General features: G+C 43.3%; 2 protein-coding genes across 5 annotated transcripts in view; one reads left to right on the top strand and one right to left on the bottom strand.

Annotated features, from left to right (window-relative positions):
* Tubgcp4 (tubulin gamma complex associated protein 4) overlaps positions 1–11,930 on the top strand; it is a 29,002-nt gene extending 17,072 nt beyond the window's left edge. The window contains exons 11-19 of one of the 2 annotated variants that reach the window (XR_008722469.1): positions 243–348; positions 1,644–1,751; positions 2,112–2,253; positions 4,903–5,080; positions 6,262–6,396; positions 7,750–7,866; positions 8,447–8,586; positions 9,212–9,327; positions 11,355–11,930. Coding sequence is in view for 1 of the 2 variants with exons in the window: in XM_055627552.1 (XP_055483527.1) it covers positions 243–348; positions 1,644–1,751; positions 2,112–2,253; positions 4,903–5,080; positions 6,262–6,396; positions 7,750–7,866; positions 8,447–8,586; positions 9,212–9,224 (939 nt within the window). In the remaining variant the exon portion in view is untranslated. Of the gene's footprint in view, positions 1–242; positions 349–1,643; positions 1,752–2,111; positions 2,254–4,902; positions 5,081–6,261; positions 6,397–7,749; positions 7,867–8,446; positions 8,587–9,211; positions 10,169–11,354 lie in introns of those variants that run through there. The other variant, XM_055627552.1, reaches the window with a different exon arrangement.
* The window catches only part of Tp53bp1 (tumor protein p53 binding protein 1), a 69,916-nt gene continuing 52,856 nt past the window's right edge, over positions 10,763–27,822 (bottom strand). For 2 of the 3 annotated variants that reach the window (XM_055626239.1, XM_055626399.1), the window contains 12 exons: positions 25,866–26,346; positions 23,671–23,823; positions 21,709–21,980; positions 20,955–21,098; positions 20,296–20,726; positions 17,534–17,725; positions 16,475–16,690; positions 14,666–14,881; positions 12,755–12,849; positions 12,069–12,268; positions 11,452–11,597; positions 10,763–11,119 (listed from right to left, as the gene is read on the bottom strand). In XM_055626239.1, coding sequence (XP_055482214.1) covers positions 10,932–11,119; positions 11,452–11,597; positions 12,069–12,268; positions 12,755–12,849; positions 14,666–14,881; positions 16,475–16,690; positions 17,534–17,725; positions 20,296–20,726; positions 20,955–21,098; positions 21,709–21,980; positions 23,671–23,823; positions 25,866–26,346 — 2,734 coding nt within the window. In that variant the 3' untranslated portion in view covers positions 10,763–10,931. The remainder of the gene's footprint in view (positions 11,120–11,451; positions 11,598–12,068; positions 12,269–12,754; positions 12,850–14,665; positions 14,882–16,474; positions 16,691–17,533; positions 17,726–20,295; positions 20,727–20,954; positions 21,099–21,708; positions 21,981–23,670; positions 23,824–25,865; positions 26,347–27,822) is intronic. The other variant, XM_055626308.1, reaches the window with a different exon arrangement.

Here is a 27,822-nt window from a genome sequence, read left to right as displayed (position 1 = left end):
TAGATTTTATGCTACAAATCTTCTGTACTCTAAAGATTCAAACTTACATTCTTCTGTTGTGATCTAAATACCATCAAAACAGAGTTCTTCTCTTTGAGGGGCTGCTCTGTCTGCATCTTTAAAATGCCATGCCTGTGTCCTTCAGACTGATAATATCAGCCTGTGTATGTCTAATTCCCTTGGAGTAGTAAGGGCCTCCAGGCTCTCATTTACTGAATTGTACACTGGAATTCTTTCCTCAGATCATTAAAGACTTTTACCTTCTTGGACGAGGAGAACTGTTCCAGGCCTTCATTGACACAGCTCAACACATGTTAAAAACACCACCCACTGCAGTAACAGAGCATGGTAACTGTTCTATGCCCCTGAGAGTAAACAGTTTTTTGGCTAATGTTGTGTGTTGCATGTTTGCCTGCGGCAGCCAGAAGAGGAAGAACTTGAGTCACAGGCATTTGTGAGCTGCCAGGTGGGTGGTTGGAAGGGAACCTGGGTCCTCTGCAAGAGCAGCCAGTGCTCCTTAAAAGTTAAACCAGTGCTCCAGCCCCCAAAGCCTATTTTATCTTTTATGTAATGGAAATCTCAGAAAGCTTGGTTAGAAAATAATTTGCAGTTATTTCCAAAGCTTGGGTATGTCTCAGAACAATTAAAGTGAAAGATTTCAGTACTATCAAGACTTTTCTCCTTACCTTTGATGATGACCCCACAATACATCAGTAACAGCCCAGCCTGGTTTCTCTAGCAGCAAATTTAAAAAGTCCAGTGAAGTGCTTTGTTTTAATTGGTCCTCCCCAGATCACATGGCCATCATTTTAACAGTGAAGAAGTCAGGCATTAGCATATGCCTCTTTCAGTTAGGTGTCTTTCCCTTGGCCATTTTAATGGCCACCTTCTTCCAAGCACAAGAAAAGAATATAGCAAGGATCTGAGCCAAGAAAAAGAAAATAGAGAAATTGGAGGGCTATTGCTTTTCTAGTTTAGTGAAACAATAGATGTCCACTGTGCTTAATGGTACTTTTTTGTTGCAGATATCAGAAACCAGTTGAGATTCACTTACGCAAATAAAATAATTTATTGGCTTTCATAACAAAAATATCTCAGCGATGTGATAGTTTTAGGTAAAGCCTAATTATCTTCTTCAGTCTTTCACTTTTGTCTTCTCAGCAAGCAGGACAGGCCCTAGCCACATTTATATGGTACTAAAACTGATCTCAGAAGAGTGACACTCTTGCAGAGCCTTTGGTTTGGCCTGGATCAGAGCAAGTCTTTAAAAAAAAGAAAAACAGCCAAAAGGTCAGCTGTCATAACCCATTTGATCATGCTGCATATCCCTAAGAATTGACACTGCAGGAACTATACTGAGCAGAAATGATTCTCCCTGGATTAATAAATAAGGACAGCAGGGCAGTATTGGTGTACACCTTTGATCCTAGCACTCAGGGAGGCAGAGTCAGTTGGATCTCTGTGAAGCTAGCTCTGTCTACAAAGCTAGCTCTAGGACAGCCAAGGCTACACAGTGAAACCCTGTCTCAAAAAATCAAAACAACAAAATAATGACAAAGAAGACTTAATACTAGTCAGGCAAAAGCCACGGATGCTCTGACCCTAGCGCAAACCCTGCTGTTTTCATGTACTGTTTCTTGCAGATGTGAATGTGGCCTTTCAACAGTCAGCACACAAGGTATTGCTAGATGATGACAACCTTCTCCCTCTGTTGCACTTGACAATTGAGTATCATGGAAAAGACCACAAAGGTTTGCTCTTCTCTGATTGCCTCCTCTCTGTATCTTCTGGTCTTTATTATTATCCCTCCACAGAAACTATCGTTTTGGACCTTAGAAATCACCTGGTCTAGTACTCTAATTTTGTACAGGTGCAAATGGAATTGCAGAAAGGTTTGGGTAGGGTCTGTCCATGGTTGTTTTTGAAACTACAGCTATGTTTTTCTCTAAAACACCTCTCAGAAAAAGCCCTCACAGAAGTCTTCCCTTTCCCTTTACTGCCTCTCAGTGTAGCTTTTCAGCAGCACTGAAGTCTCATTTTATGTGTGTAATTCATCTTATCTCTCTTATTCTAATTAACCAAAGTATTTATTATTATCTTCTTAACTGTAGCCGATGCCACCCAGCCAAGAGAAGTGCCTTCTCGGGAAACATCTCCCCGGGAAGCCCCTGCTTCAGGATGGGCAGCTCTAGGTCTTTCCTACAAAGTACAGTGGCCGCTGCACATTCTCTTCACCCCAGCTGTCTTGGAAAAGTGAGTATTTCTGAGTTTTTCCCAAGTAAATATTACCCATCTAACATTGGTGGAAGCAAGCCAGTCATCCAGATGGTGTCTACACTACTAGGTCAGAGATTGCAGACTTGCCTGTCTTCAGGAGCTACACAGGTATTCTAGTTTATTTTCTTTTGCTTTAAAAAAAAAAAATGACTAAAATAAAAAGCAACTTGGGAAGAAAAGGTTTATTTGGTGTGTATATCTGGACAGCAGTCCTCCATGGAGGGCAATCAGAGTAGGAATTCAAGCAGGAACAGAGGGAGAAACCATGGAGGAATGCTTCTTACTGGCTTGTTCTTCAGTTTGCTTTTTTATACACCCCACACCCACCTGTCCAGGTGTGGGGCAGATGTGGGGCCCTCCATACCAGTCATCAGTCAAGAAAGTGCCTATAGGCCAATCTGATGAAGGCAGTTCCTTAATCAAGGCTCCCTTTTCCTGGGTGAACCCAGCTTGTGTCAAATTGACCAGTACAAAGCACAAAACCAACAGTTTACATTAGTAAGTGAAATGACAGTCATGACACAATAGGGAATGGTAAGAACTTGAACGAGTGGGAAGGCACATAGCCACTTGGAATCGTGACACTAGGGCTGGAGAAATAGCTCAGTAAGTAAAGGGAAGACCTGAATTTGAATTCCCCAGAATGCATGTGAAGTTGAGTGTGACCTGCCTGTAATCCCGCATTTCTACCATGAGATAGGTAGAAACTAGAATCAGGAAGCACCCAAGCCATACAGAGGGGCAAACTGCAAAAGAGCCTGTCTCTTTTGAGGGATGGTCCAGCTTGGCATTCACATGTGTGCCATGACATATGCCCACCTGCATTAAATCACTCACACGCACAAATGACCTTTAAGATTTTTTTTTAATGTGGGTCCGTGTCTGTATGCATGCTGAAGACCAGAACTAAAGTTGCATGCAATTGTGAGGTGCCCAGTATGGGATGCTAGAAACTGAATTCAGGTTTTATGCAAGACCAGCAAGTACTCTTAACAACTGAGCCATTTCTTTAGTCCCAGACAGACTTTGTTAATTTGTTTGAGACAGGATCTCTCTATATAGCCCTGGCTGTCCTGGACTATGTAATCCAGGCTGGCCTTGAACTTAGAGATCTGCCTGCCTTCTGCCTGCCTCTGCTTCCCAAGCACTGGGATTTAAAGGTGTGGACCACCATGCGTGGCCCAGACATTTCTTTTTAACTGACAAATAAACAATTGTAGGTTTATTACTTGTAGACTAGTTTGAGGCCTCTAGGATATGAAGTCTCAGGTACCACACTGAGTGCTGGCACTTGACTAGTCTATCAGTCCTTAGAAGTTTCTCCCTGTTCTTTATGATTTGTTTTTGATGATATTAATTTACTTGGGACCCTTGTATTAGTTGTGTTTCTGTTGCTGTGATAAAGAGTATAACAAAACCCAAAGGTTTTATTTGGCCTTTGGCTTGTAGCATATAGCATCAGGAAGGAAAGTCAGTAAGAATAGGGAGACAGGAACTGAGGCATAAGTCATGGAGCAGGGTGGCTTTACTGTTCATGGCTCATCAGCCTTTTTTATTTTTTTACTACTACTCAGAACAAGAATGTTACTACACTATGGGCTGGACCCTAACACATCAATTGTTCATCAAGAAAATGTCCCACAGACTTCCCTGCAGGCCACTCTAAAGGATACATTTTCCCAATTGAGGTTCTCGCTTCACAGATGACACTAGCTTGTATCAGTTTAAATAAAAATGAACCAACACAATCCTCTTACCTTCATGGGGAGACAACCAAACTAGAGGGAGCTGGTCCATGATGCGATGTGGACCTTATTATAGTGTTTTGATTGCAGTCTTGTCCCTTGGGATGAGCATCTGCCCAGTGCATAATGGGACTGTATGTCCCTAGGAAGGAGATGAGAGAAGCACACTGTACCTTGAGAAAGGATAAAGAGACCATTCTCACTGTGGCTACAAAAAAGAGGAAAAGACTATCTCTTCAGCCTACCTCCCACTAGCCTCCTTGCTCTTCACAGCTCGCCTACTGTTTTAGAATTTACAGAAGCCGGGCAGCCTGGGCTTACATAGGAAATGAGGAGGCTGCTGCAGGGAGAAGATTCTGTAACAGGTTCAGAGCTCACAGCCCATTTAGACAAGGTGTACAGTACAGATCTTGTCCAGACTCCAAAACTTGGCCACTCACTGGTGCCCACAGTCCATTCACCTCCTCGTTTGATGTGGGTTTTTAATATGTAATATTGCTTTAAAACCATTGCTTTTACTATTTAATAAAATATTTTTATGTTTAAACTTTAATGCTTTTAAAATAGTGTTAATATTTACTGTTTTGTGTGCACATGTGTTATGTATTTGAGGTATGTGTGTTATCTGAGTGGCTGCAGGATTCAAAGAGGATGTCCTCTCTCATGTTCCACCCTATTCCCCTGTGACAGGCTCTCTTATTGAAACTTAATTCTTTTGTTATACAACTGAAACTTGTGTCATTTTCTCCACCGTATAATTTACTGCATAAATACGCTTTCCTTGGCACTCTTAGCCTGGAGAGGTGACAGAGGAATCTGGGTCTGCTATGTGGAAGGGTGTTAGAGCAAGTTCTGTATCTCAGTGGTGCTTCTGCCATAGGTACAATGTTGTTTTCAAGTACTTACTGAGCGTGCGTCGTGTCCAAGCTGAACTGCAGCACTGCTGGGCCCTCCAGATGCAGCGCAAGCACCTCAAATCTAACCAAACAGACGCAGTGAAGTGGCGCCTAAGAAATCACATGGCTTTCTTGGTAGATAATCTTCAGTACTATCTCCAGGTGTGTTCTGAGTAGTGCATGGAAGAGGTGGGAAAAGGAGCCTAGAAAGCACTGAGAAGGGTCTGAGGTTCTGTATTTGGGAAAATGGAGCAGCTGGAGAAGTTTAGTAGTTATATCACTAGGAATTTATCACTTAAACTGCTTGGCATTTTAAGTGGAAACCCCTGGACAAAGAAAACTAGTCAGGATACGTAGGAGCAATGCACTGGGGCTGACTTGACCCTCTGTGTTTGTCAGACATGCCCAACCTTTTGACGTTGTGGTATGACATTGTCATTTACAAAGTTCACAACCAAGAACCAAGACACCCCTCCCATACCAAAAAAAAAAAAAAAAAAAAAAGAATCTTATAATCTTTTAACTAATTTTATAATTTTGTGCTGCTCCTTGGCTACACATATTCCATACCTGTCCTTGGCTACATACCGGACAAGCCTGCTATTGCTAACTAAGTCAGTCAGTAGAAGGGACAGGGTCTGAGTGGATTACAATAGGAGGGGAGAGTGGTCTGCAAAGACATGTGAAGCTGCTAAAAATTACCCATGGAGCTGGAAAGATGGTTTAGCTGTTAAGAGCACTGACTGCACTCGCAAAGGACCCAGTTTTGTTTCCTAGCACCCATGTAGTGGCTCACAACCATCTGTAACTCTAGTCCCAAAGGATCCGATTCCCTCTTCTGACTTCTGAGGGCACCATGTATGCATGTGGTACACATACACACATGCAAGCAAAATACCTTTACATCCACACTGAGAAGTTCCAGGAAGGAGAATCACAAAACCTGGGCTATACCAAGACCCTATGTTGAAAGAAACAAATGGCAGGAAATGTAGCTCAGTGCTACAGCCTCCCCTTGCACAAACAAGGCCCTAAGCAACACATACACTCCACAAGGCTCAGCAATTGAAACATGTCACTGGTCAGTCTAAAGTGGCAAGAAGGAAGATGAGGGCTAGTGAGATGGCTGGGTAAAGGCTAGAGCCCACAAGCCTGATGACCTGGGACCTTACTTGGTAGATGAGTATGGAAGAGACCCTGGAAAGTTGTTCTCCTCCCACCACATGTACTCTGCGGCATGAACAGTTCACACACGTATACTAAAATAAAAGATGAGAAGAACCATAAAATAGAACACACAAGATGTACCAGGTGCTAAAAAAATTTTTTTTTCTGTCTGTCAGGTAGATGTGCTGGAGTCTCAGTTCTCACAGCTGCTTCATCAGATCAATTCCACTCGGGACTTTGAAAGCATTCGATTGGCCCATGATCACTTCCTAAGCAATTTGCTGGCCCAGTCCTTTATTTTGCTGAAACCTGTAAGTAGGGGTGGTTTGATTCCTTAGTCTAATATTAATATGTTTCTTTAGGTTCTTGGTATTGACAAGATATGAAACTGTTAAGTATCTGTTCAGTTCCATTTTTACATTTTGACAACTCAAGGCAAAACAAAAAGATAGTGTTAAAAGGGCACTGAAACATTACAGGGTATGGTGAACAGGTATAGTTAAAAGAACTATTTGTTTAACCCCTAGAGGAAATGACTTACAGAAGTTCAGAAATCTCCCTGACTCTACAGGAAAACAGCAGAATTCACTTTCTTAGAAATCTGTTGGACCAGGATCAACCAATCATTTTAGAGTTGTTTTCATAGGTCCATAGTGCCTATCACTCGGGGTGTATGTCTGTCTGCCAAGTATACACACTTAAGGTTGAGCTGCCCCAGAGGTACTTGACTATATACTGGAATCATCTGTGACATTGTGGAAATCTAAGGCCAGAGAACACTTAAGTCAGAGATGCAGACTGGGGTCTAGGCACCAATAATTGTCAGCATACAAGCTGGTTCCAATCCAGATGAAAAGTGAGAGTCAGGGACTGAAAAAACCCTGTAGTGTTTATACTCTGATCTCTGCCTTACTGCTCAGGGCATAAATCTCGTATGGGCTTCTTTTTGTTCTGGTATTTGGGGCTGTTACTTGCTACACCAAGGAAGAGCAACCTAAGTAGCGTCCACTCTGAAAGGTTCTGTAAACTGAGAAAATGCTGCAGGTAGGCACTGTTCTTGCATGGCATGGGTGTATCCTTGAGGAAAAGCAAATCAGAACAGGTCATTATAATTGAAGTCTTTATTGAGTGCTTACTGTATGCAAGGCACTGGGGATACAAAGAGGTATAAGTCATGGCTCTGCCCTTAAGGAGCTCACAATCTAGTTGGAGAAACAAGACATGTACATACAAAAGTCAGCAACGGCACAGGTGGACTGGATAGTTGCCAGTAAACAACACAGATACTACAGTAAAGAAGGGTGGAGCTCACTAAAGGCTGCAGTGGGGAAGGAGCATTTCAGAGAATGAGGCTTGAACTGTTTAAAAAGAAGGGAAATCCCAGGGAACGACACTCACAGCTCAAAGGCAAGAGCACACACAGTGGGTCTAAGGAATGACGATGAGTTAATGGTGGCGAGAGTGAAGGATTTGTGCAGGGGGACAGACAAGAATGCAGCTGTCTCAGGATGTTGCATGTTGCTTGGGAGGGCCAGATAGCCTTGAAGGTGGTGGTTGCTGTCTGTGTCCAGACATGGGAGGGCAGCTGTTAAGACTATTTTCCCAAACCTTGCTTTTCTCAGAGGTTTCTTCCTTCATTTAATACCAGCTATATTTTTGGGTAGGTGTTTCACTGCCTGAATGAAATCCTAGATCTCTGTCACAGTTTTTGTTCGCTGGTCAGTCAGAACCTGGGTCCACTTGATGAGCGGGGAGCTGCCCAGCTGAGCATTCTTGTGAAGGTGAGCTGTCTAGCCACTGGAAATACATACCCCCACCCCACCCCATGGAACAAGCAGTCTTTGCTCTGAGTCAATAAAGCATTTCCCAGAACAGACACAGAAATGACAAGATAAAAAGATAAAAGTGCTGGTATCAGTGAGCTTTGAAGATGATTAATGTGCCTCACAGTGTTCAAAAATAGTTCAGCCCTGAATAGTTTATCCAGCCCACTAAGTGTGCATTGGCTTTGTGCTCATTTTCTCACATCCCACTTCCTTCCCTGAACCAGCTTCCTATCTCACTTGTAATTATAATCTAAATACATCTCCTTGTAACAAAGCAAGCTCACTGCAGTCCTAGTATGTGGTAGAATATATTAATGTGAAATGAGCTGCTAAATTCCTACTAATGAGAAAGTACTTTCATGGAAGTCATGCATTTCACAGACATGATACTAACAAGTCAGAGTCGTTTCAGGAGCTGATTGAAATGGGAGTATGGGAAGGTCAGGTTTCCTGCAGAAATTTAAGCAAGGCTTTTTCAAAGAACCCTAGGCACCCACACTCTGCATGAGCAGTGATAGTTCCGGTCTTTCAACAGGGCTTTAGTCGCCAGTCTTCACTCCTGTTCAAGATTCTTTCCAGTGTTCGGAATCACCAGATCAACTCAGACTTGGCTCAATTACTGCTCCGGCTAGATTACAATAAATATTATACCCAAGCTGGTGGAACTCTGGGCAGGTAGGAACAATCCTTGGGGACTCGTTAGATTTGGGGAGAGAGGATTAATGAATTGTAGAAATACAAAATGCAACTTTAGCCATCATTTCCAAATGCCCTTATTTTATAAGCAAGGCTCAGAGATAGGAAAATTGAGTGTGTGTTGGGGGATGAGGGGGTGGGGGCAGGTGATCATGTTCCATAATTTTACTGTTAAAAATAATCAGCATAGTAGAGTGCAACAGCTGAGGGTAAGTTCTGTGCTAGATATGCACTGCTGCGTTCTAATGGGCAGTCTGGCTTCTGCCACCCTGACATGTCCTAGCAGTGCAGCTGTGACACCATGCTTCACTGGCCACTGTTCTTTTTCAATAAAATTGGGCAATGCCTCTTTCTGAACTTCCTTAGATCTAATAATGAGATTCTGTGGCAGTTGCTTCTCAGAGATCCGAGTCATTGCCATTTGGAAAAGCCATTTCATTGCCCTTCATTGCCATCTTCCTCTCTAAGATGTTCACAAAGATTCTCTTCTATCTAGTTTTAGCAGAAGCCATACATCTTTTGAGTATCAGAGTGTTAGCTATATTTTGGATTGCTGTGATTCTTTGGAAAGCATGACAATTAATGAAACTTTTTTCTTTTATAGTTTTGGGATGTGAAAATTCCGGTTCATTCTGATGTCTGTAACAAAGTCATTCATGAAATGCCTACGGACTGGCCAAAGAAAGGGTGCTAGCTTTTTGTTCTAGAAGCAGTCTAGAGGTATAAATCCTTTCTACCATTTCTGTAGGGTACTGGGGTCACAGGAAGGCTTTGATCCTTAACACTAAGAGACCCTTGGGTGGGTTCACTGTGCAGCAGTGGTGTATTCAACATTTACTGTATCCCTTTGGAATCTGGAAGATACCGCAGTACAGTGGGGATAAAATAGTTTAGGTTTGCCTCATCTGTAAAAAGGCTATTAGGATTATGAACAGGCTTATGAACGGGTCAGCTTCTAGATGTTATCACCAAATTAGAAAACATTTAAGACAGGCTGTAGATTTCCCTGTTTCTCTACTTTCTAATTTTTAACTACACAGATTACCTTGATCCTTTGGAAATTTAAAATTTGAGAGCCTTCCCTCTAAGGATACTCTAAACCTGATCTGAAGAATTCAGCCAATAGGTTCTAATTCTTTCAGACTAGTACAAGAGCAAGTCTAGCTAAAAATGATAAAGGTCAAATTGTTCAGATTTTAGAAACTGAAAATTGCAACCCAGTTTTCCCACTTTAGACAAACCACATGAGTTAAGGTTATGGTCAGATAGCCTAGCCACCACTGGCAAGCACTAATGTTCATAAATACATCAGCATAAACAAAGGAAATGCTTCATAACATACCTTCTCTCCAAGCTGGACAAGAATGCAGTGTTCAGGCCTCAGTTTGTAGTCACTGCATCTTACCTTCATCTACATTTTCTACCACCAACTATGAAAGCCTGAGCCCCTGTACTTATCAACTAGAGAGGATCCCTTCTGTTGTTACCTCTAGGAGCAAGGCTTGGCAGATAATGGCCTGCTGCTTGTGTTTGTAAATAAAGTGTTATTCAAACAGCCACACATACTTATTTACCTATTGTCTATGATTGCTTTCATCTCATAGCAAAAGACAAGTTGACAACAAAGCCTAAAATAAATATTTACTGTTTGGCTCTATCGAAAAAAATAAAAGCTGGTAGCCTTTATTTAGAGAATGAAAGGAAGATCATTAATGGGTGATGTTGAATGTGAGGAAGGAATAGCTTCCAGCAGCTGTAACAACTTATTTTACAGAAAACCATCCTATCAAGTTATAGTCACTGTCCATAGCAAAATTGGTCATTTTCTCTTTCAGCTCTGAATACCCGTACGTAGGTCAGCTGTTAATAAACTCAGGTTGTGCTGTCCCCAATCCCTTTCAACTTTAGCACTAATGTTCATATAGGCCCTTCACCTACTTTAAACTCCATTTTTAGAAGCATAACATTTTAGATGGCCTGGGATAACCTTTTCACATTGACAGTGGTGTCACAGAATAAAGTTCATTCCTACATTTTTATCTCCCCTTGTTTGCTATACTGCTAAAATGATAAGCCTGCTAGAAAACTTCAGAGATGATCCTATGTTTACCATGTTCTGAGATTAAGCTTAAAAAAACAGATGAAGAAATCCCAGTTACTACAACCAAAGAGATTCAACATTTATTTTATCATAAAAGTCCAGCAAATAAAACTATGTACAAGATCCATGCAAAGAATACAGTTACACACAAGACACACTTAAAACCTGATTAAAACACAATCTCCACAATAGCAGGGAATAAAACCATTAAGACCAAATATCTTTAGTGAGAAACATAATCATGTTTATATTTTGGATGCTGCTTGAATCCAATTCTTTCCCCAACAATGAGGCACTGGATCACCCACTCTTGTGATACCACAGGCAGCTGCAAGGCTTCAGCACACTTGAGCACCGAGGCTGGGCATGAGGGGTCTGTCACCACCACATCAAACACCCCTAAAGCAATGTCTGCAAGAAGTGGGGGAGTGAATGAAGAAAGAACACTCAGTTTACCTCTTTATTAAAAGACAGGTGTGCCTTCTAGCCAGTATTCCCTACTCTTCCAAACCAAGGCCCTCTGTATGTTTACGACCTAAAACAGAAGTAATCAGCACTTGCTGACCTTGTAGAACTACTCAATGGGAATGCCACTGGAGAGACTAGAAGCGTTAACACTTTGTCCTTCACTTCACCCTATCTGAAGGTGGGACTTCTCTCAAAAATGAAGCCTGAGATTTGGAAACATCTGTGCATCTAACGACATCCCTGGAATGACTATGAAACACATGCTTTCCAGGTACCTTTGTTGTGGGCACTTGAGTGGTGCTGCTTCACAGAGGCTGCCCCTCCAGTCATGAGGATCTCAGACCAGAGCTCCAGGAAGTTCTGTTGTTGATCTGACACCAAGAGGACCTTCAGATTCTGGAAAGGGTTTTCACGGGGTTGCCTGTGAAGGAGTTGGAGACATCATTTGGGAACTGAACTATAAAACTTTGTAAAAGTCTGTAACCAGTCTCAAAGGTACTCCTGCACATCTGAATACTTTTCTGCCTCTCTTCAGAATGACACATGCACTCTGAGATACCAGACTTTGCTAATAAACCAGTATGTCCCTGAGTCTCCTCCCCTCTTTTTAAGTTTAATGATTGAAACTTAATCCTAATTTCAGTGCTTCCCCTACTGAGGAATACTGATCCTATACACCAAAATCTCCACACATTCAGAAGGTTCCCAGCCAATGTAAAATGAGGCTATGCAATAAAATACTTGACTGCTGAAATCATTTCAAATTCATTCAAATTCTTACAGTCTACAGACATTCCAGTTTCTAGTAACACTTCATTTTCTCAACTAGACTTTCCTCCCAAAAGCTAGTCTTCCTCTCTTCTCAGCTCTAGATGGGTTCCCAAACACTCACCAATCCAGAATTCTTTGCTCCTCGAGGCTATATCCAGCAGGCAACAGATAATTACGGTAGTTTTGGAGCTGGTTGGCATGACAACTGTCATGGACCCAGACATGAGACACACAAGGAATTCCACTGGCAAGGCACAGGAAATACTTCCGGGTTCGACAATGTTGGTCCGCAATCAGGAGACACTGGTAGGCTGTGTTACACTAGAAGAAAAGAAGCCCAACTGATGGGTCAAGTGTCTAGGAAACCTTTCCTTGACTAGTTACACCTAATGAGCCCTCAAGAGTAAAATATGAAGACTTCCAATTGGTATCAAAAATCCTGTTTAATCTGTTTTTGTACCTGAGGCTATGTTGCTCACTAAAAAGCTAAAACTGCTTCCTGAGTTTCCCCATCTAACCTACAGCTTTTGGAAGGCCTAAGTCTCAAGGGTTAACCATACCAGGAACCACCCCCTTTCAGAATAGGGAATCAGCAACAACAATAGGCTTTTTATTAAATATAATTTCAATCTGTTGTTGTCACCACGGAGCCACTTCCACCTAGCACAACCTCTAGGTTTCTTGCTTGTGTACAGTGAAATGCGGAGATAGTGCGGTAGTACTGTAACCTGGACCTCAGGCGACCTCCCAAACTCATAGGCCTTTTCTCAGTACAGAGAGTGGGTAACCACAAGAGAAAGTCCTCACCTGGGCTTCATTGAAGTCTTCAAGGATATACCCAGCTCCTGCTCGAAGCTGGCATTCTGTATACTGCTTATTGAAAGGAGGAATTTCTAAAAATTCTGTATATATGTTAAAAAAAATCCAAAGATTATTATTTTTAATAATCTTAAATTTTAAATAATAAGGGTTGGGTTTCTAGGTACTACTTTAATGGCTATTGGTAACTGCTTCCTTTTCTATTCTGCAGCTATTAGTCCTTAGACACACAGATTTAACAATTTATTCGAGGAGTTGAACAGCCTGTATCTCTCATTATTCACAGTCCGCTTTCTGGACTATACTATACCAGCGACAAACACCTATGCAGGACTGCCTTGTGAAGTCTGGTTTCAAGGACTAAGTTTTAAAAGCCACACAGGAAAAGCAAAAAGAAGACTGCAAACCATCTTTACTGCCAGGCTGTGACATGGAACTCAAGGGACTCCGAATACTGCCATCAGGCTAGGTTACTGCTTAGATGCTTTTTCTTCCCTGTACACACCTGAATTTTGTTTTGACAAACCACACGTATTTCACCTGCTCTCTCAACCCAGGGGCCCGTCTCTAAGCATCTAGAGTCTTCCTATTACAAATCTGAAGTGCAGCTCCCCCAATCACTGTCCCCAAGCCCTGTATGTTTCCATTGCTGTAGGTGGTGGGTAGTTAGGAATAATTAGGACAGTCATCACACATCTTGAGTTGTACCATTTTATGACAATCATGTGCTCTCATTTTGATCCTCTGCAACATCCAACATTAGAACTCTTTAACTTATGAAACAACATTCCATCTAGTTCTTAGCTTGGACAGTTATCTGTAAACACTGTCCATCACTATTCATTTGATCTATACATTCTCTCCTACACCACACATCTGTCAGACCTCTGAACTACATTCTACCACCTGACTATAGACTTTACCTAGACACAAACTAATGTCTCCCACATGAATGTGACATACAGACTTATTTTAAGGTTAATCAGAGGTTCAAGAATGGAAAGGGCCTAGAAACTAATTCTTCCCAAACTGGGGACACCTCAATCCCTTTCTTACACTCAGAATGAAATATATCCTCCACATAGATTTTCTTTTATTATTATTATTTATTATAATTTATTCACTTTGTATCCCTGCTGTGCCCTCCCCTCTCTAGGCTCCTCCCAATCCCTAAGTAGATGCTAAAGCATAAATGGGGAAGGTGGTAGGACATCAGGAACCTGGTTCATGTGTTTGGTTATAGGAAGGTAAAACCAGCACTGTATTCTAATTCCGAGTCTGCCATTGCTGAAGCCATTTAACCCTGAAAGATTTTTTTTGGTTTTGTTTGTTTTTCAAGACAGGGTTTCTCTGTGAAGCCTTGGCTGTCCTGGACTCGATTTGTAGACCAGGCTGGCCTCGAACTCACAGAGATCCGCCTGCCTCTGCCTCTCTGTACTGAGATTACAGGCATGTACCACCATGCCTGGCTTCCTTGATAGATTTTTATCATACATTTTATGTGTGAAGAATCAAACTCTTTCCCTAGGCCAGCAAGATGACTCAGCAGGCAAAGGCACTTACTGCCAAGTCTGGTGACCTCAATTTGATCCCCTGGGAACCCTTATAGTGGGAGGAAAGAGAACACACTCTTACAAGTTGTCCTATGACTTCCACAAATGTGCACACATACGTACACACCTATGTACTTTATCTATGTAATATGTAAAGTAACAAAAACACCTATTTCTCAGATGTTCACCGACACTATCTTGAGATCCACTAGCTGCGAATTTTGTGAAAAATCTACAAACCAGAAGTAGGGAGGTGTAGTTACCACCTGCCTGGGGCACCACCCTACCTAAACAAAGTCCCAAAGTAAATGGAAAGAGTGCATGAGTCAGAACCCTGGGAACTCACCCTCGTCCTCCTCGCTGCTTCCTGCGGGACCATCCAGCAGTCTAGAACGACTGGCCAACTTGTCACTGGTTGTGGCCATTGTAAGGAGAAAGGCATAGCCCAGAAACAAGGTCTTGTTGAGGGGCAGGGGCCCTCTTGGCTCTTCCAGGGCAGAAGGTTCACCTGTGTTGTCTCCACTCTCACAGGGGCTCACAAACTCTCCTGCCCCCACTGTACCTGGGCAGGACAAAGCACAGTTACTAAAATGATGCACACAGACACTGCTTGGACAGAGGCCCAGCACCAAGTATGGCCTGATAGGCCATGTCCTAATACGCTTTTCTAAGCCATGACCCAAAGACGAGTAATACAGCCAGTCATTCTAAATGGCCAACAAACTAGGACCAAATTTAGAATGAGGACAAAATGACATTTAAATCTGACATGACCATTACAGTGGGCAGTTTCTGTTTTCATATATGTAAACCAGCTAGTACTACTTCTATAACATCAAATACTTCTAAGGCCACCTGAAATTAAAGGTGGCTCTAGAAAAGGAAAGTGTAGAGTCGGGAAGTCTTTAACCACTTTCACTGCCCAGGTCTCTGGTTTCTCGAGTATGACATTTTGAAGCAACCTTTAAAGGGGAGGAAAAAAATAAAACAACTTTTCATTGCTAAGAACTGTCCCAAACAGATTCTCCCACTCTTTATTGGACTCTCACCAGAACAGAGCCGCCAAGTACTAGGTGATAGTGTCTTTATACGGAGGTGAAACCACAACAAAATACCCGGCCTCAGCACCCAGCTGTCAACACCTGGGAAGGTAAGCCACCATTCCAGTACACTCATGCTAAGACGTGCCCCAGTAAGTCCTCCAGAAGGAAATGGATACCTACTGAAAAAGCCGAATTGGGTTCATTAGGAGGCTAAGATGGCAGGTCATGCATGCCTCCTGAAATAAAACCAGGGTCAACAACAGGCTCAGAGGCAGTGATGCTATGTGTACAGCACTGGACTTCATGGTCAACCCTGCCTAAGCTTGAGATCTGGCTTATTCTGTCACATTGAGAGCGTTACCTAACTTTTCTGTCTTAAGAGTCCTCAAAACTATAGAAAGTGAATTCCAGCACGTATGCTTTAAGGGATTATATCTAATGGAATATGGATGAAACATTTGGGCTCCATGCCTCACCTAGCAAACTATGCAATAAAGGTTTGCTATTACTGCTTTTAAATACCCTGAAATACACAGCAGTGGTACTGGGTGGCTAAACAGATGACACAATTCCAGCAGGGAAAAAAGATCTGGTGCCAGGGCATGGGAACATGGAATGCCATCCATGTGCTAGTCTGAGAGAACCCTGTCCAACTGGGTCAGGACTTTACCTCTATCTACAGACCACAGCCAGGTCTAGGTCACAGCGGGTACTTGATAAACAACTGACTGAATTTTTTTTTTCACAGTGATTAAGAGAAACTGAAAAGGGGTGGACAGGAGGAGAGGGGAGATGCAGGCAGCTTGAAAAAGCACAAGATAGTGGAAACAAAGTCTCCCAAGAAGCAGGACATGGCAGAGGATAAACATCTAAGAAATTTCACCCATTTTGAGTCTGCTTAAACTTCCATCCTTCTATTTCCCCAAGAGCCCAAATAGTCTGTGTGTGTTCCCATCTTACTCTCCTGTTTACACTGCTGGGCTCTGAACAAAGAACGGGGACTGTAGTATCCCTGTATAGTACTAGTAGTACCACGTTACCTATAGGCTTGTGGATGCCACTCTGTGACCAGCAGAGAAAGGACATCACCATGTACTGGGCTCCCATCTTACCAGGTTTCACAGTGGCAGACTTGCGGCCTCGCTTAGCAGGGGACCGTTCCTCTTCAGAAGTCGTAAGTTTCCTTTTGCCTGACGGAACTCCCATGGAGGCACGGTGACTCTCTGCGGTTTTACGGGTGGGTGTTGTGCTGCTGCTGCTGGAGACAGTGGGAGTGGCTGGGGAGCTGATGTTACTGCGCCGTTTCCTCTTTCCTTCCACCAAATTGTCTGATGAATAAGCCAAAGGTTGGTAAGTTCCCATGGTCTGAACTTAAACCTGACATAGATAGTAGCACTGTGCTTTCTGCCACCTCCCACAATTGTAATGAAAGTCTTGGTTTCTTTGTAAACTCAAGTTATGTGGTGTAAATATGCATTTGTTTTAATACCAAGTGTGGGATTTTAGTTGGGCTATAATTTGTCCACACCTGTTAATTGTCTCATGCAGGGCATGGCTTTTGCCAGCTGGTAACAGTTTTCCACCTGCCAAACGGAGAGGGGCGTGGCCTAGGACTCACAGAGTATAAATATGAGAGCCAAGAAAGAGGTGTGGTGTTCGATGCTGGTGTGTGGCATATAGCAGCAGAGGAGCCTGCTGGCTGCACCTGCATTTGACAGAGATTGGTATAGGGCCCTAAAAGAACACCTTGACACTAAACAGCCAGAAGTAAAGGGGTCTGGGCCCCTTTCCCAATTAACCTTTTCTCTCCCACATAAGGGTTGGAAGGTTAAAAGGGGGGATTAAGGCCTAAACACCCCAAATAAAGTAGAGTTGTTAAAAACGAGAGCTACCCACAATCAGGAAGCCTCTTTATAAAGCCACACATTTTATGTTCAGTCACTGTCATGACTGAGACGTGTTTGCTCTCCTGTAGAACTAGGAAGGCCAGAAGAACCCAAAGACCTCTCATTTGGAAAGAAACAAGTGTGGCAGCAGCTCTAGAAAATTACAGTCATCACTATCCAATAAACCACACAGACAAGTCAGACAATCACTCCTGCCTGCTCTCGAAACCATTCCTCCCTTCTTTAAGCAAAATACGGATCCACAGGCAGTTGTCCAGGTCTTACCTAAGCTGATATCTGCTGCCTTCGTGAGGGGTGTGACAGCCTCATATGGTCCAAGCCCATATTGCTCTCTTAGTCTGTTTCCTTGCTCCAAGGACAGGATGACTGCCATTCGTTTATACCACTTCCTTTGGCCTTCTTTTTCAATGCTGTAATACAGCTCTCCAGACTCCTTCCTATGTCCTTTCACCACTCCTGGAGATGACATCATAAAAGATACCATAATTGTAGGTGATTAGCACCCTCTCAGAAGAGCTCTACAAAAGCAGGCCTGAGGCAGAGAACACAAAGAGCCAACCATGGACTGAACTAGGCTCTCCATCACAAGTGCTTTGGGACAAATGTAGCTACTACATTCGGATTAGACAAGGTCTTCTGACAGAAAGCAGCCTGAAGTATAAAATAAAGCTTTCCAATTGTGGACTCAGGGGTTGTCAGTGGCGCAAATGGATCCCCTAAGGTGAAAGCATAGTTTCATCGTAATCTTATAGCAATTGCCTAAGCCTTCCCATTGTGGTTTCTTTGAATAATGAGTGATAGTCTGATAGTCCTAAATTACAGGTGAAAACGACAATTTTAAGAAAACATGTACATGTTTTTCTATTGTGCGACAAAGCCAGAATGGAGAGGGCAAAGATAGGAAAAAAAATAAACCCTGCTTCCCTGCCTGTGATCTACCTTGCTGTTCTTTCACTGATGCACCAGTGCAGATAGGCCTTTGGGTTATGAGCACAAGGGAGGGCTGACTTAGAACTCAACCAACCTGAGTTTAGGCCTAGTGCTGTTACATGGGATTAGGCAAGATCTACTTCTAATTCTATGAAAAAAATAAATAACACTCGCCTCTCTCTAACAACTAATAAACAACATATATCACACATAACATAAAAATGGCATATTGTTATTAATATTTTTTCTTCCTATGAACAGAAAGGTACACTTCTTTCTCCATTAGCTTGTCTTGAATGAAGGGCTAAGGCACCTAGCTCTCCTGTCAAGAAAAAGCATGGAGGAGGAAGCATATCCTAGTTCTCCTACTGTGTCACAGAATCAATTCCTTTACCCATCTCCTAGCTTAAATCTCTATCACCAAACTAAATCATGAAGACCACCTCAATCTAAAAAAGCCCAAGGCCAGAAGGACATTCATCACCAAGGGAGATCTACCCGAACTAGAAGCAATATGGTACTAACATTGGTAAATAGCATCAACAAGTGGAATCCCAATTCCCTATCCTTTAATGTACATTCACTATTGATAAGTCTATACTGAAAGGGCCAAATGTGAACCTCTAAGATGGCTCTAAACCAGATGCAGATGATACACATTAACCATGAGGTACCAGTCCCTAAGTGATGCCACACAGCCGACGGGTGCTGTCTAGTGATACAAAGTAAAGCAGCCCCACTGAACAACAGAACAAGGGAGCAGGTACTTGGGGAACACGAGAGCCTGGAAGGTCCCAACAGAAAGTCTTGTTTTTCCATTCTATTCCAACACATGTTCAACACAATCTCCAGAAAGGATGCTTCTAAATGACAGTCAGCACCATAGGTATCCTTAAAATTAGCTAAGAAGATATCTTCACGGAATTAGTATACAATAAAGAAAAAAGCACACACAAATCCCTCAACATTACCAACACAGGCTCCTATAAAAAGAAAGGCAGTGACATGAGACCATCTCGAAAAAAAAAAAAGAGGACACTACTCTTCAAACCAGAACTTAACAAACAAGCAGCTACTGGGTATTAAAAATTTCTTCCTAACTTACTCAGTGTACCACCAGTCTCCAGCTGAGTTCTTACCAACGCAGGCAGTGACTTTCAAAGTCAGAAATGAAGTGATGCACACCTTTAATCCCAGCACTTGGGAGACAGAGGCAGAGGGCTCTCTGTTAGTTTGAGGTCAGCCTGGTTTACAAAGCAAGTTCCAGGACAGACAGGGAAAAATTAGAAAAACCCTGTCTCAAAAATAAGTAAATTAAAAAAAATAAAAGTTAGACATGAAACAAGACAGAATGGGGGGGGGGGACACTAATGTTGAAGTGGAGACCTGGGAAGTACAGGGTTACCTAGTGCTAAAGATTCACATCACCAGGGATGTAATATGATGTCACATACCTCCCTCAGCCCCACATGATGATGATAGGAAGGACACTTCACCTCTATGACATTCTTTACAATGAAATAAAAAACAGAACCGTACTCTAGTCTAAGAAAACATCAGACCTGACTTGAGAGACATTCTGTAAAATACCTATTATTCCTCAAAGCTGTCAAGGTCATAGAAAAACAAAAGACAGAAATTGCCACAAACCAGGAGACCAAACAAAACATGATGACTAAATGTAATGTGGTATCCTAGACTGGACCCTGAAACAGAAAAAGTACATTAGAGAGAAGATGGTAAAATCCAAATAAAATTTGGAGTTAACAATAAGGAATCAAGATTGGCTTCCTGGTTCTGACAAATGTATCAGATTAATTTAAGATACTATAGATAGGAAACACTGGGTGAGGAAAATTCAGGAGTCCTCTACCCTAACACCATTCTGTACTTGGCAAACTTTTCTTTATAATTATTCCAAAATAAGTTTACTGAAAACCAAACTAGAAACAATAGGGTAACTAATGTAATAGAAATGGACTCTCTGACTTGAGAGATCAGAAAAACAGTAAGGCTGGAGAAGACTGTCATAGTAACTGCTGACAGGATGGACCAGTAGGCACAGTACATCTATAGAGACTCCACTTATTTATTACCTGCACTGAAATACTCATCTTCTGAGAGGGCTGTCACTTCAGTGTCCAGGGGTATGGGGTCACACAGGAGAATGTCCTTGCCCAACACATCACATTCGTACCCATCATCAAAGAGCAGCTTATACTTCCCAGCTCCAACGTCTCGTGTTATTTTCCCAGAGTAAAAGTAGCCATTGGATGACCACTTGGCTACAACACGGAGCCCCACAAAGCTGTTTCCTGGAGATGAGGCATCCAAGCCATCAGAGGAACCAGTAGCAGCCTGAAAAGGAATCTCTGGAGAATCACTCCGCCGCAAAGCACTAGAACCAGCTTCCGTCCGTCTGGTAGAGTCTGGCACACGGGGCATAACTCTGGTGAAGGACTTGTCATCTGGTGACATGCTAGGTGAAATATCTTCTATGCCCAATGGACCAGACACAACTGCTTCTCTAAAGACAGATAAGAGAAGGAAGTGAGAACAAGACAGGACCTATCTTCCAACCCCGACTCTTACCTATAAGTCTCTTCCACCCTTTCATTAATCCCATCACAGACATCAACCCAATCTCTCAGCAGCCTCACTCGGTCAGTGTGGGCCCCTCCTCTCCCTCTAGTACTTCACATATTCTTTATTCTCCTTTTCTACTCTCCCTAATTTTTTGACACTACCCAGGTACCTGGTTCCAGTGGTCCGAGAAGGCGGGCGGCCCCTTCGCCCACGCCCACGAGGCGTGACTGGAGCTTTTCCTCCCTGTCTGATGCCTGCATCACCATCTTCCTCACACACTGGCGCCCCTGACTGACTGATCCCTTTTCTAGGACTAGAGAGAAGACAGGTTAGTTTGAGAGCAGCTGCAAATAAGTGCATTCTTTAACATCTCCCCTGGACCTTCCAACTATATGACAGGCTACTTATGCTACTCCTCCAGGGCAACAGAAAGCTGGCTCACACCCATCAACACCAATCAACTAAACCTCAACCGGGAAGCAAGGGGGAATAGGATAAAAGGACCTCTTCCTGTATGAAAGTCTATTCCCTCCTCCCGACATAGCTTCCTGCTGCTGCAATTTAAGATGCTAGGCCCATTTCTGCCCTGCCCTTTCCTCTACTTCCAGCTTTGGATACCCACAGACCAGACCAAAAACCAAAGAGATATAACACAGTGGGGGCCTAATCTCCTGTACTCCCAACCAAAATATGAATAAGCTACAGAATACGGGGGGGGGGGGGGGCGCAAGAGTATGTACCTAGGATTCCTAACATCCCATAAGGGGCTTCTTTGCCCACAGGGTTCCTCCCACCCCAGCACCAAACAGGAAGAGGCAGTTATTTATCCAGCTAGACAGGAGGCATTCCCCATTGTCACTACTCCTGTGATAATGTTAGCAACCCTGCCCCTGCTGGGTTCTCTCTGGAGACCCTATCTGCACCTCAGTTTTCCTGGGCCTCCACGGGAACTGGGTAAGGCAAAATCTGTAGGTTCTGTTCCGCTGGTTTTTCCTTTCAGTGGCCCAGCTCCTCGCCCTGAGCTGCCACTGCTGTGCATGGCTGAGAGGCTTGTCCCACTTGATGTGTGGTGAGAGCTGGAAGCTTTGGAGGAGAAGGAGCTGATGTCCCCCAGGTCCCCAGAGGAGCCTCCGGTCTGTGAAGGGGAAACTTCCGTTTCACATTCCTGACATTCTACAATTGGTTCTTCAGTCTCCTGTGGGGAAGAAACAGAAAGGGAAGCTAAAAGAAACCACACTAACATAAAGCTAAGGTGATGACCGGGAAATCTGAGGGACTGCAGAAAACTTCACTTCAGCCAGACAGGAATCTGGAGGGAACTTTCCTGAAGCAATGGAAATTGTTTATGTCTGTTTTAAGCAATGGTTACAAAATTTTTTAAAGGTATGGTGACACATACCTTTGATCCCAGTACTGGGAAGCAGAGGCAAGGAGATCTCTTGAGTTCAAGGCTAGTGTGGTCTACATGCCAAGTTCTGAACCAGCCATGGCTACATAATGAGACCCTATCTCAAAAATAAATAAATAAATACAAATAATAATACTAATAATGATTTTTTTTTTGATAGGTACAAACCTCAAGAATTTCAAACTGGCTTCACCTCCTATGTACACTTGGGTGCTAGAACTCAACTGTAAGGCATCTAGTGAGACTGACCCCAGGAGTAGTAAGGAAAGGATCCTCAACAGGCACAGCACAGGGAAATGGACATACAGGGTATAATTTTTTCTTCCTCATCTAAAATGTTTACAGAGCATCGTGCTAACTGACACGGTGTGAAGAAGGAAGACGGTCCTCTCAGCCAGCCCAGTCTCTCCACAAAGACTATATGCACCACACGTATTTATGTAATACTATAAGGTAAACAAATGGCTGCTTTTTACTTCTCCCTTCTGGAAAAATTTCTCCTTTCAGAATCCATGATTGAATTTACATGCCTGGAAATCCCAGTCCTCAGGGAGGTAGAGGCAGTTGTATCTCTATTGAGTTCAAGGCCAGCCAAGGTTACACAGAGAAACCCTGTCTCGGAAAAAAACAAAACGAACAAAAAAAGAATCTATGATTGGGGAAGAATATAACAAAATGGCATCAGATGCCTCATGACCCATGTCAGATAACTCAGAACCATGAGGCAAGGAGAGTGCTGACTCCAAAAGCTGTCCTCCAAAGGTTGTCACACGTGGGCCTCTGCACACACACATGCAAACAAACACACACATCAGATACATACATAGACAGATAGATAATAAGTGTGTTTTACTGCCCTTTGTCCCCCAAGTCAGGGTCTCTCTGTGTAACAGACCCTAGCTGTCCTGAACTCCCTTATTAGACCAGGCTGGCCTCTGGGATTAAAGGCGTATACCACCACACCCGGCCTATAAATAAGTGTTAAAAGGAAAAAGAACCCACAGGGTTGGCATGTAGCTCAGTTGGTAGAACACTCCCCTCACATGCATGTGGCCTTAGGTTTGTCATTAACACTTACAAAGATGGAGACAGAAAGATCAGAAGTCCAAGACTGGTTACACAACGGATTAAGAAGCTTGAGCTATAAGCAAGAAAAACAAACCAGGCAGGCAATGGGGCACACACTTTTAACTCCAGCACTGGGAGGCAGAGGAAAGTGGATCTCTTGTCTACAGAGCAAGTTCCAGGACAGCCAGGTCTATGTAAAAAGACCCTGTCTCAAAGAGAAAAAATAAAGAAAACAAACAAACAAACAAACAAAAAAGAAAACAGCATCAGTGCCTAGTGGCACAGGAGAGGAGGGAAGGGTTGAAAGAGCTAAGGGGGAAAATAAGGAAGAATGGGGTGGGGGAAAGAAGAGGCAGGAGGAAGGGGAAAAAGAAAGGGATAGGAGGAGGGAGGCAGACCCAGGCATTACCTCAGTTACTTTCCTTTCCACTTCTGTTCCATCCACGTAATAAACATCTGTAATGACACGGGTGACAAGCGTGCGTACTTCACGAATTGTCCTCATGTGACGATGCAAGACATGACCATGTGGAGGCTGGGGCATTTCAAATTCTTCTTCTCCCTACAACAGAAGACACAGAACACAGTAAGAACAAAACCAACGGACGGAAAGTGGAAAGTAATCACGGTTCTCACTATAAACTGTCAGATGAATACTGTTCAGAGGACTCCTGAATCTGAGGTGATAAATTCTCCATTATTTACAGGTTACACTGAGAAGAGAGGCTTGGAAAAGTCTGTCTACCTGACTTGACCTGAAATGACAAAGCTCAATCATGGTATGCAACATACTATTTTTAGAAAGTAATCGTTCTAATTTTTTTTTTCAGTTTTTAGTTTATTTCATTGTAGAACTCAGACTTGTACTGCAGGCTGCTCTCTCCAACTCATGATCCTCCTGCCTCAGCCTCTGTTAATAAGCATGTGCTGCCACACCCAGCTAAATGCTTCAATTCTGATAACAGTGTTTTCAGATCCCTTCCATGGCCTTTGCATCAGGTGCGCTTTGATCCTTAGAGAAGCCCAGAATCAACACCTGTTAACCAGTGAAAAACAGTTATTAACAACAACAACAAGCTAGGTGGTGGTGGCACACACTTTAATCCCAGCAATCAGCCAGTAAGCAGCACTCCTCCATGGCCTCTGCATCAGCTCCTGCCTCCAGGTTCCTTCCCAGTTTCAGTTCCTGTCTTGGCTGCCTTCACTGGACTGTGTAGGTCAAAGAAACCCTTTCGTCCCCAAGTTGCTTTTGATCATGGTGTTTTGTCACAGCAATAGAAATCCCATTTAAGACACAGGGAATAGATTTTTTAACTAAAGGGTTAAGTTAGAAAGCTGGGCATGGTGGTGTACACCTATAATCCCAGCACTGGGAGGTAGAGGCAGGAGAAACAGAAGCTCAAGGCCATTTCTAGACCGCATAACAAGATTAATGCCATTCCCTAGGCCTAGACACTGCTACAAAAATAAATGAATGAATGAATGAATGAATGAATGAATGAATGAATGGATAGATAGATAAATAAGGACAACAAAAAACAAAGACCAAAAAAAACTTAACAAATTAAGATTTCTATCTAGAACTGAGAGACAGCTCAGTAATTGCTGCTCTTGCAGTGGGCCCTGGAGTGCAAGTCCCGACACAACTGTCTGTAACACCAGTTCCAGAGGATCTGGCACCCTCTTCTGGTCCTTATGGGCACTTGTACTCACATGCACATACAGAGCAAGAGACAAATACAGAAAAATAAAATTAGTAAATCTTTAAAGGAAAATTACTAGATAAAACACCCACTAGTCTTCAGACACGCCAGATGCAGCACTAAGTGCTTTACCCCTCGACCCTCAAAGCACCTTCATAGAGCGTTTAAACCTTGTCCTTAATAACTCATTCACTGTCTATATCATCATCATCATCATCATCATCATCATGAAAAACAGGGTAATTCCCCTTTTACAGAACATGAAGACCTCTAGGACAATCCTACCAATGCCTGTGATCCCCTACAAGAGGAGAAGAGAAGCAATCCTAGGTAGCATGCCTTATTCCTACTCCTCTGTCAATATTTTTAATTTAAAACTTATCAGTCGGGCATGTTGACACACACCTTAACTCAAGGACAGTCAGATCTATTGAGTTCCAGGCTAGCCAAGGCTATACAGTGAGACTGACCCTGATTCACAAAACAACACACGAGATAAAAACAAATAAAAAGAAATGTCACTAGAGGTGGGAAGATGGCTTAGTCAGTCAAGTGTCTGCCTCACAAGCATTGAGATCGTGTTCAGACTACCAGAACTAATGTACAAAACAGGGCGCAGCGGCAAACATCTATAATCCCAGCAATGCTGAGATGGGAGAAGACATGTGATTCCAAACTCAGAGGTCAGACAGCCTGGCCTATGTGGGTAAATTTCTGACCAATGAAAAACCCTGTGTCAAACAAGAGGAGCAATACCTGAGGTTGTCTTCTGACTTTCACGCAAATGCACGCACGCACACACATACAGACACACGCTCAAGACTGTTACTGGAAGCACTAACTGAGACCCTCAGAGAATGGGCAGTCTGTAGCTGAGCCCTGTGGCACCCGACTGTCCCACCTGGCTGTGGACGGACTCTGTGTCGTCCACAGGAGCACTGGCCAGTTTCTCTCCAGTCCCCCTCTCAGTCTGCACAGTGGCGTCTCGTTTCCCAGCGCTCTGCTCCACTGTACTGGTCCCCTGCTCACATACACTCTTCACAGTCTGGGTAGCTGCGGAAACAGTTTCTGGGGCGCACAGGTCCATGGTCTGGATTCCTATGTTACTCTGTGTGGGCCTTTCTATCACGACCGTACTAGGTTTTTCCTGGTTTGCATTCAGTCCCTCTAGCTGGTCTGTTTCCATCACTTCTCCGTGAGGGCTCAATGACCCCTGTGTGGCTCTCTGCTGGGAAACAGAAGAAGCAGAGTCCTCAGAAGCAGCAGCGTCCTGAACAGGCCCAGTGGGCCTCACAGGCTGTTCATTCTGCCTGAGCTTTGGGGTACCATCCAGTGTTTCTTTGTCCACTTCTTGAGCACTTGGAAAATGGAGCAAGTTCGCCCTGAAAATGAAACATAGACACCATGTATCGTGGTTTAAAAGCAGCTTATTCCTGAAGTGGTGTGGTTGCACACATCTATAATCCTATAAGCACTCAAGAGGCTGAAGATCATGAGTTCAAGGACAACTAAAGCTACAATGCAATACTATCTCAAAACATAAAATAATAAAAATAAAATAACCCCCATTGTGATGGGGTATTTAAAGGATAAAAGCAGCAGTACAGTATTTTAGAATTGGGCCTTTGGGAGGTAATTAAGACCTGACAAGGTCACCAGGATAGGGCATTCATGAATGCACACTGGTGGCTTCATAAAAAAGATCTGCAAGGTGTGGTGGCACACACCTTTAATCCCAGCATTCAGGAGGCAGAAGCAGGCAGATCTCTGAGTTCTAGGCCAGGCAGGAATACATAGTGAGATCCTGTGTCAAAAGAAAGATACACACCACATGCCCTCTCTCTTACTAAGTGATGTCCTGCATTGTCGTGGGAGCCCACTATTAAGTCACCACCGGCTTCAGTTTCTTAATCTTCAAGCACATCCATGAGTCAAATGAAACCTCCCTTCCTCAGTGGCTTACCCTCAGCATGGTACTACCATGAGCAATGGGAAAATGGGTCAAGTGAAATAAGAGAGCTCTAAAGATCCACACAAGAAAACAGATCAGTAGCAAAACGAAAGACCCTTATAAAGTCCAAGCAATCCAAGGCAGCTTAGCAACCGACTTCAAAAGCCATATGCAGGGCTTAAATCACTACACTGGGATGCAGGGATGCGGAGGCACACAGACCATTGTGAGTTCCAGCCCAGCCTGGTCTACACTGTGAGTTCCAAGACAGCCAGCGCTGTCTTTTTGGAGACTCTGTCTCCAAAAGAAAAAAAAAAAGAAAAGAAAAGAAAAAGAAACACATCAGTTACTCATGAAGTCTCACTTGGTTTTATGAATGGTTCTAACATTCTTTACTAGCTCCTACACCTAGTTTTATGAGTAGTTCTAACATTCTTTACTGACTCCTACCACTATGCATGAGGTCTGTTCCCTCCTGAACGGTGATTTAGGAGAAGAAATCTAGTCTTTGTCCAAAGAATAAAGTTGAAGGTAAGATTCTGGTCTTTCCGGGTCAAAGGGCCATTTGGCGATGACAGCGTGTGTCCAGGGTTTCAATGCTGACCTCCCTGGGCATAGCTTTACCTAAACATCTCAGAATAGCTGCAAGACAGTGCTGAAGATAAGGCCCTTCATCAGTCTTCCCATTTGGAAACCAGTGTGTCTTAATCAGGTTTCTATTGCTGTGATAAAGACCAAGGTGGGCAGTGACCCTCGCCTGTAACCCCAGCACCCAGGGAGGCAGAGGCAATCGAATCTGTGAGTTCAAAGCCAGTCTAGTCTACAAAGTCCAGGCTGGCCAAGGCTACACAGAGAAACCACACACACACACACACACACACACACACACACACACACACACACACAC

Source organism: Psammomys obesus, unplaced genomic scaffold (assembly GCF_907164565.1).
Source record: "Psammomys obesus unplaced genomic scaffold, mPsaObe1.curated_primary_1811, whole genome shotgun sequence".
NCBI classification, from domain to species: Eukaryota; Metazoa; Chordata; class Mammalia; order Rodentia; family Muridae; genus Psammomys; species Psammomys obesus.
The sequence above is the reverse complement of the archived record's forward strand: the minus strand, read 5'-3'. Positions and strand labels throughout refer to the sequence as shown.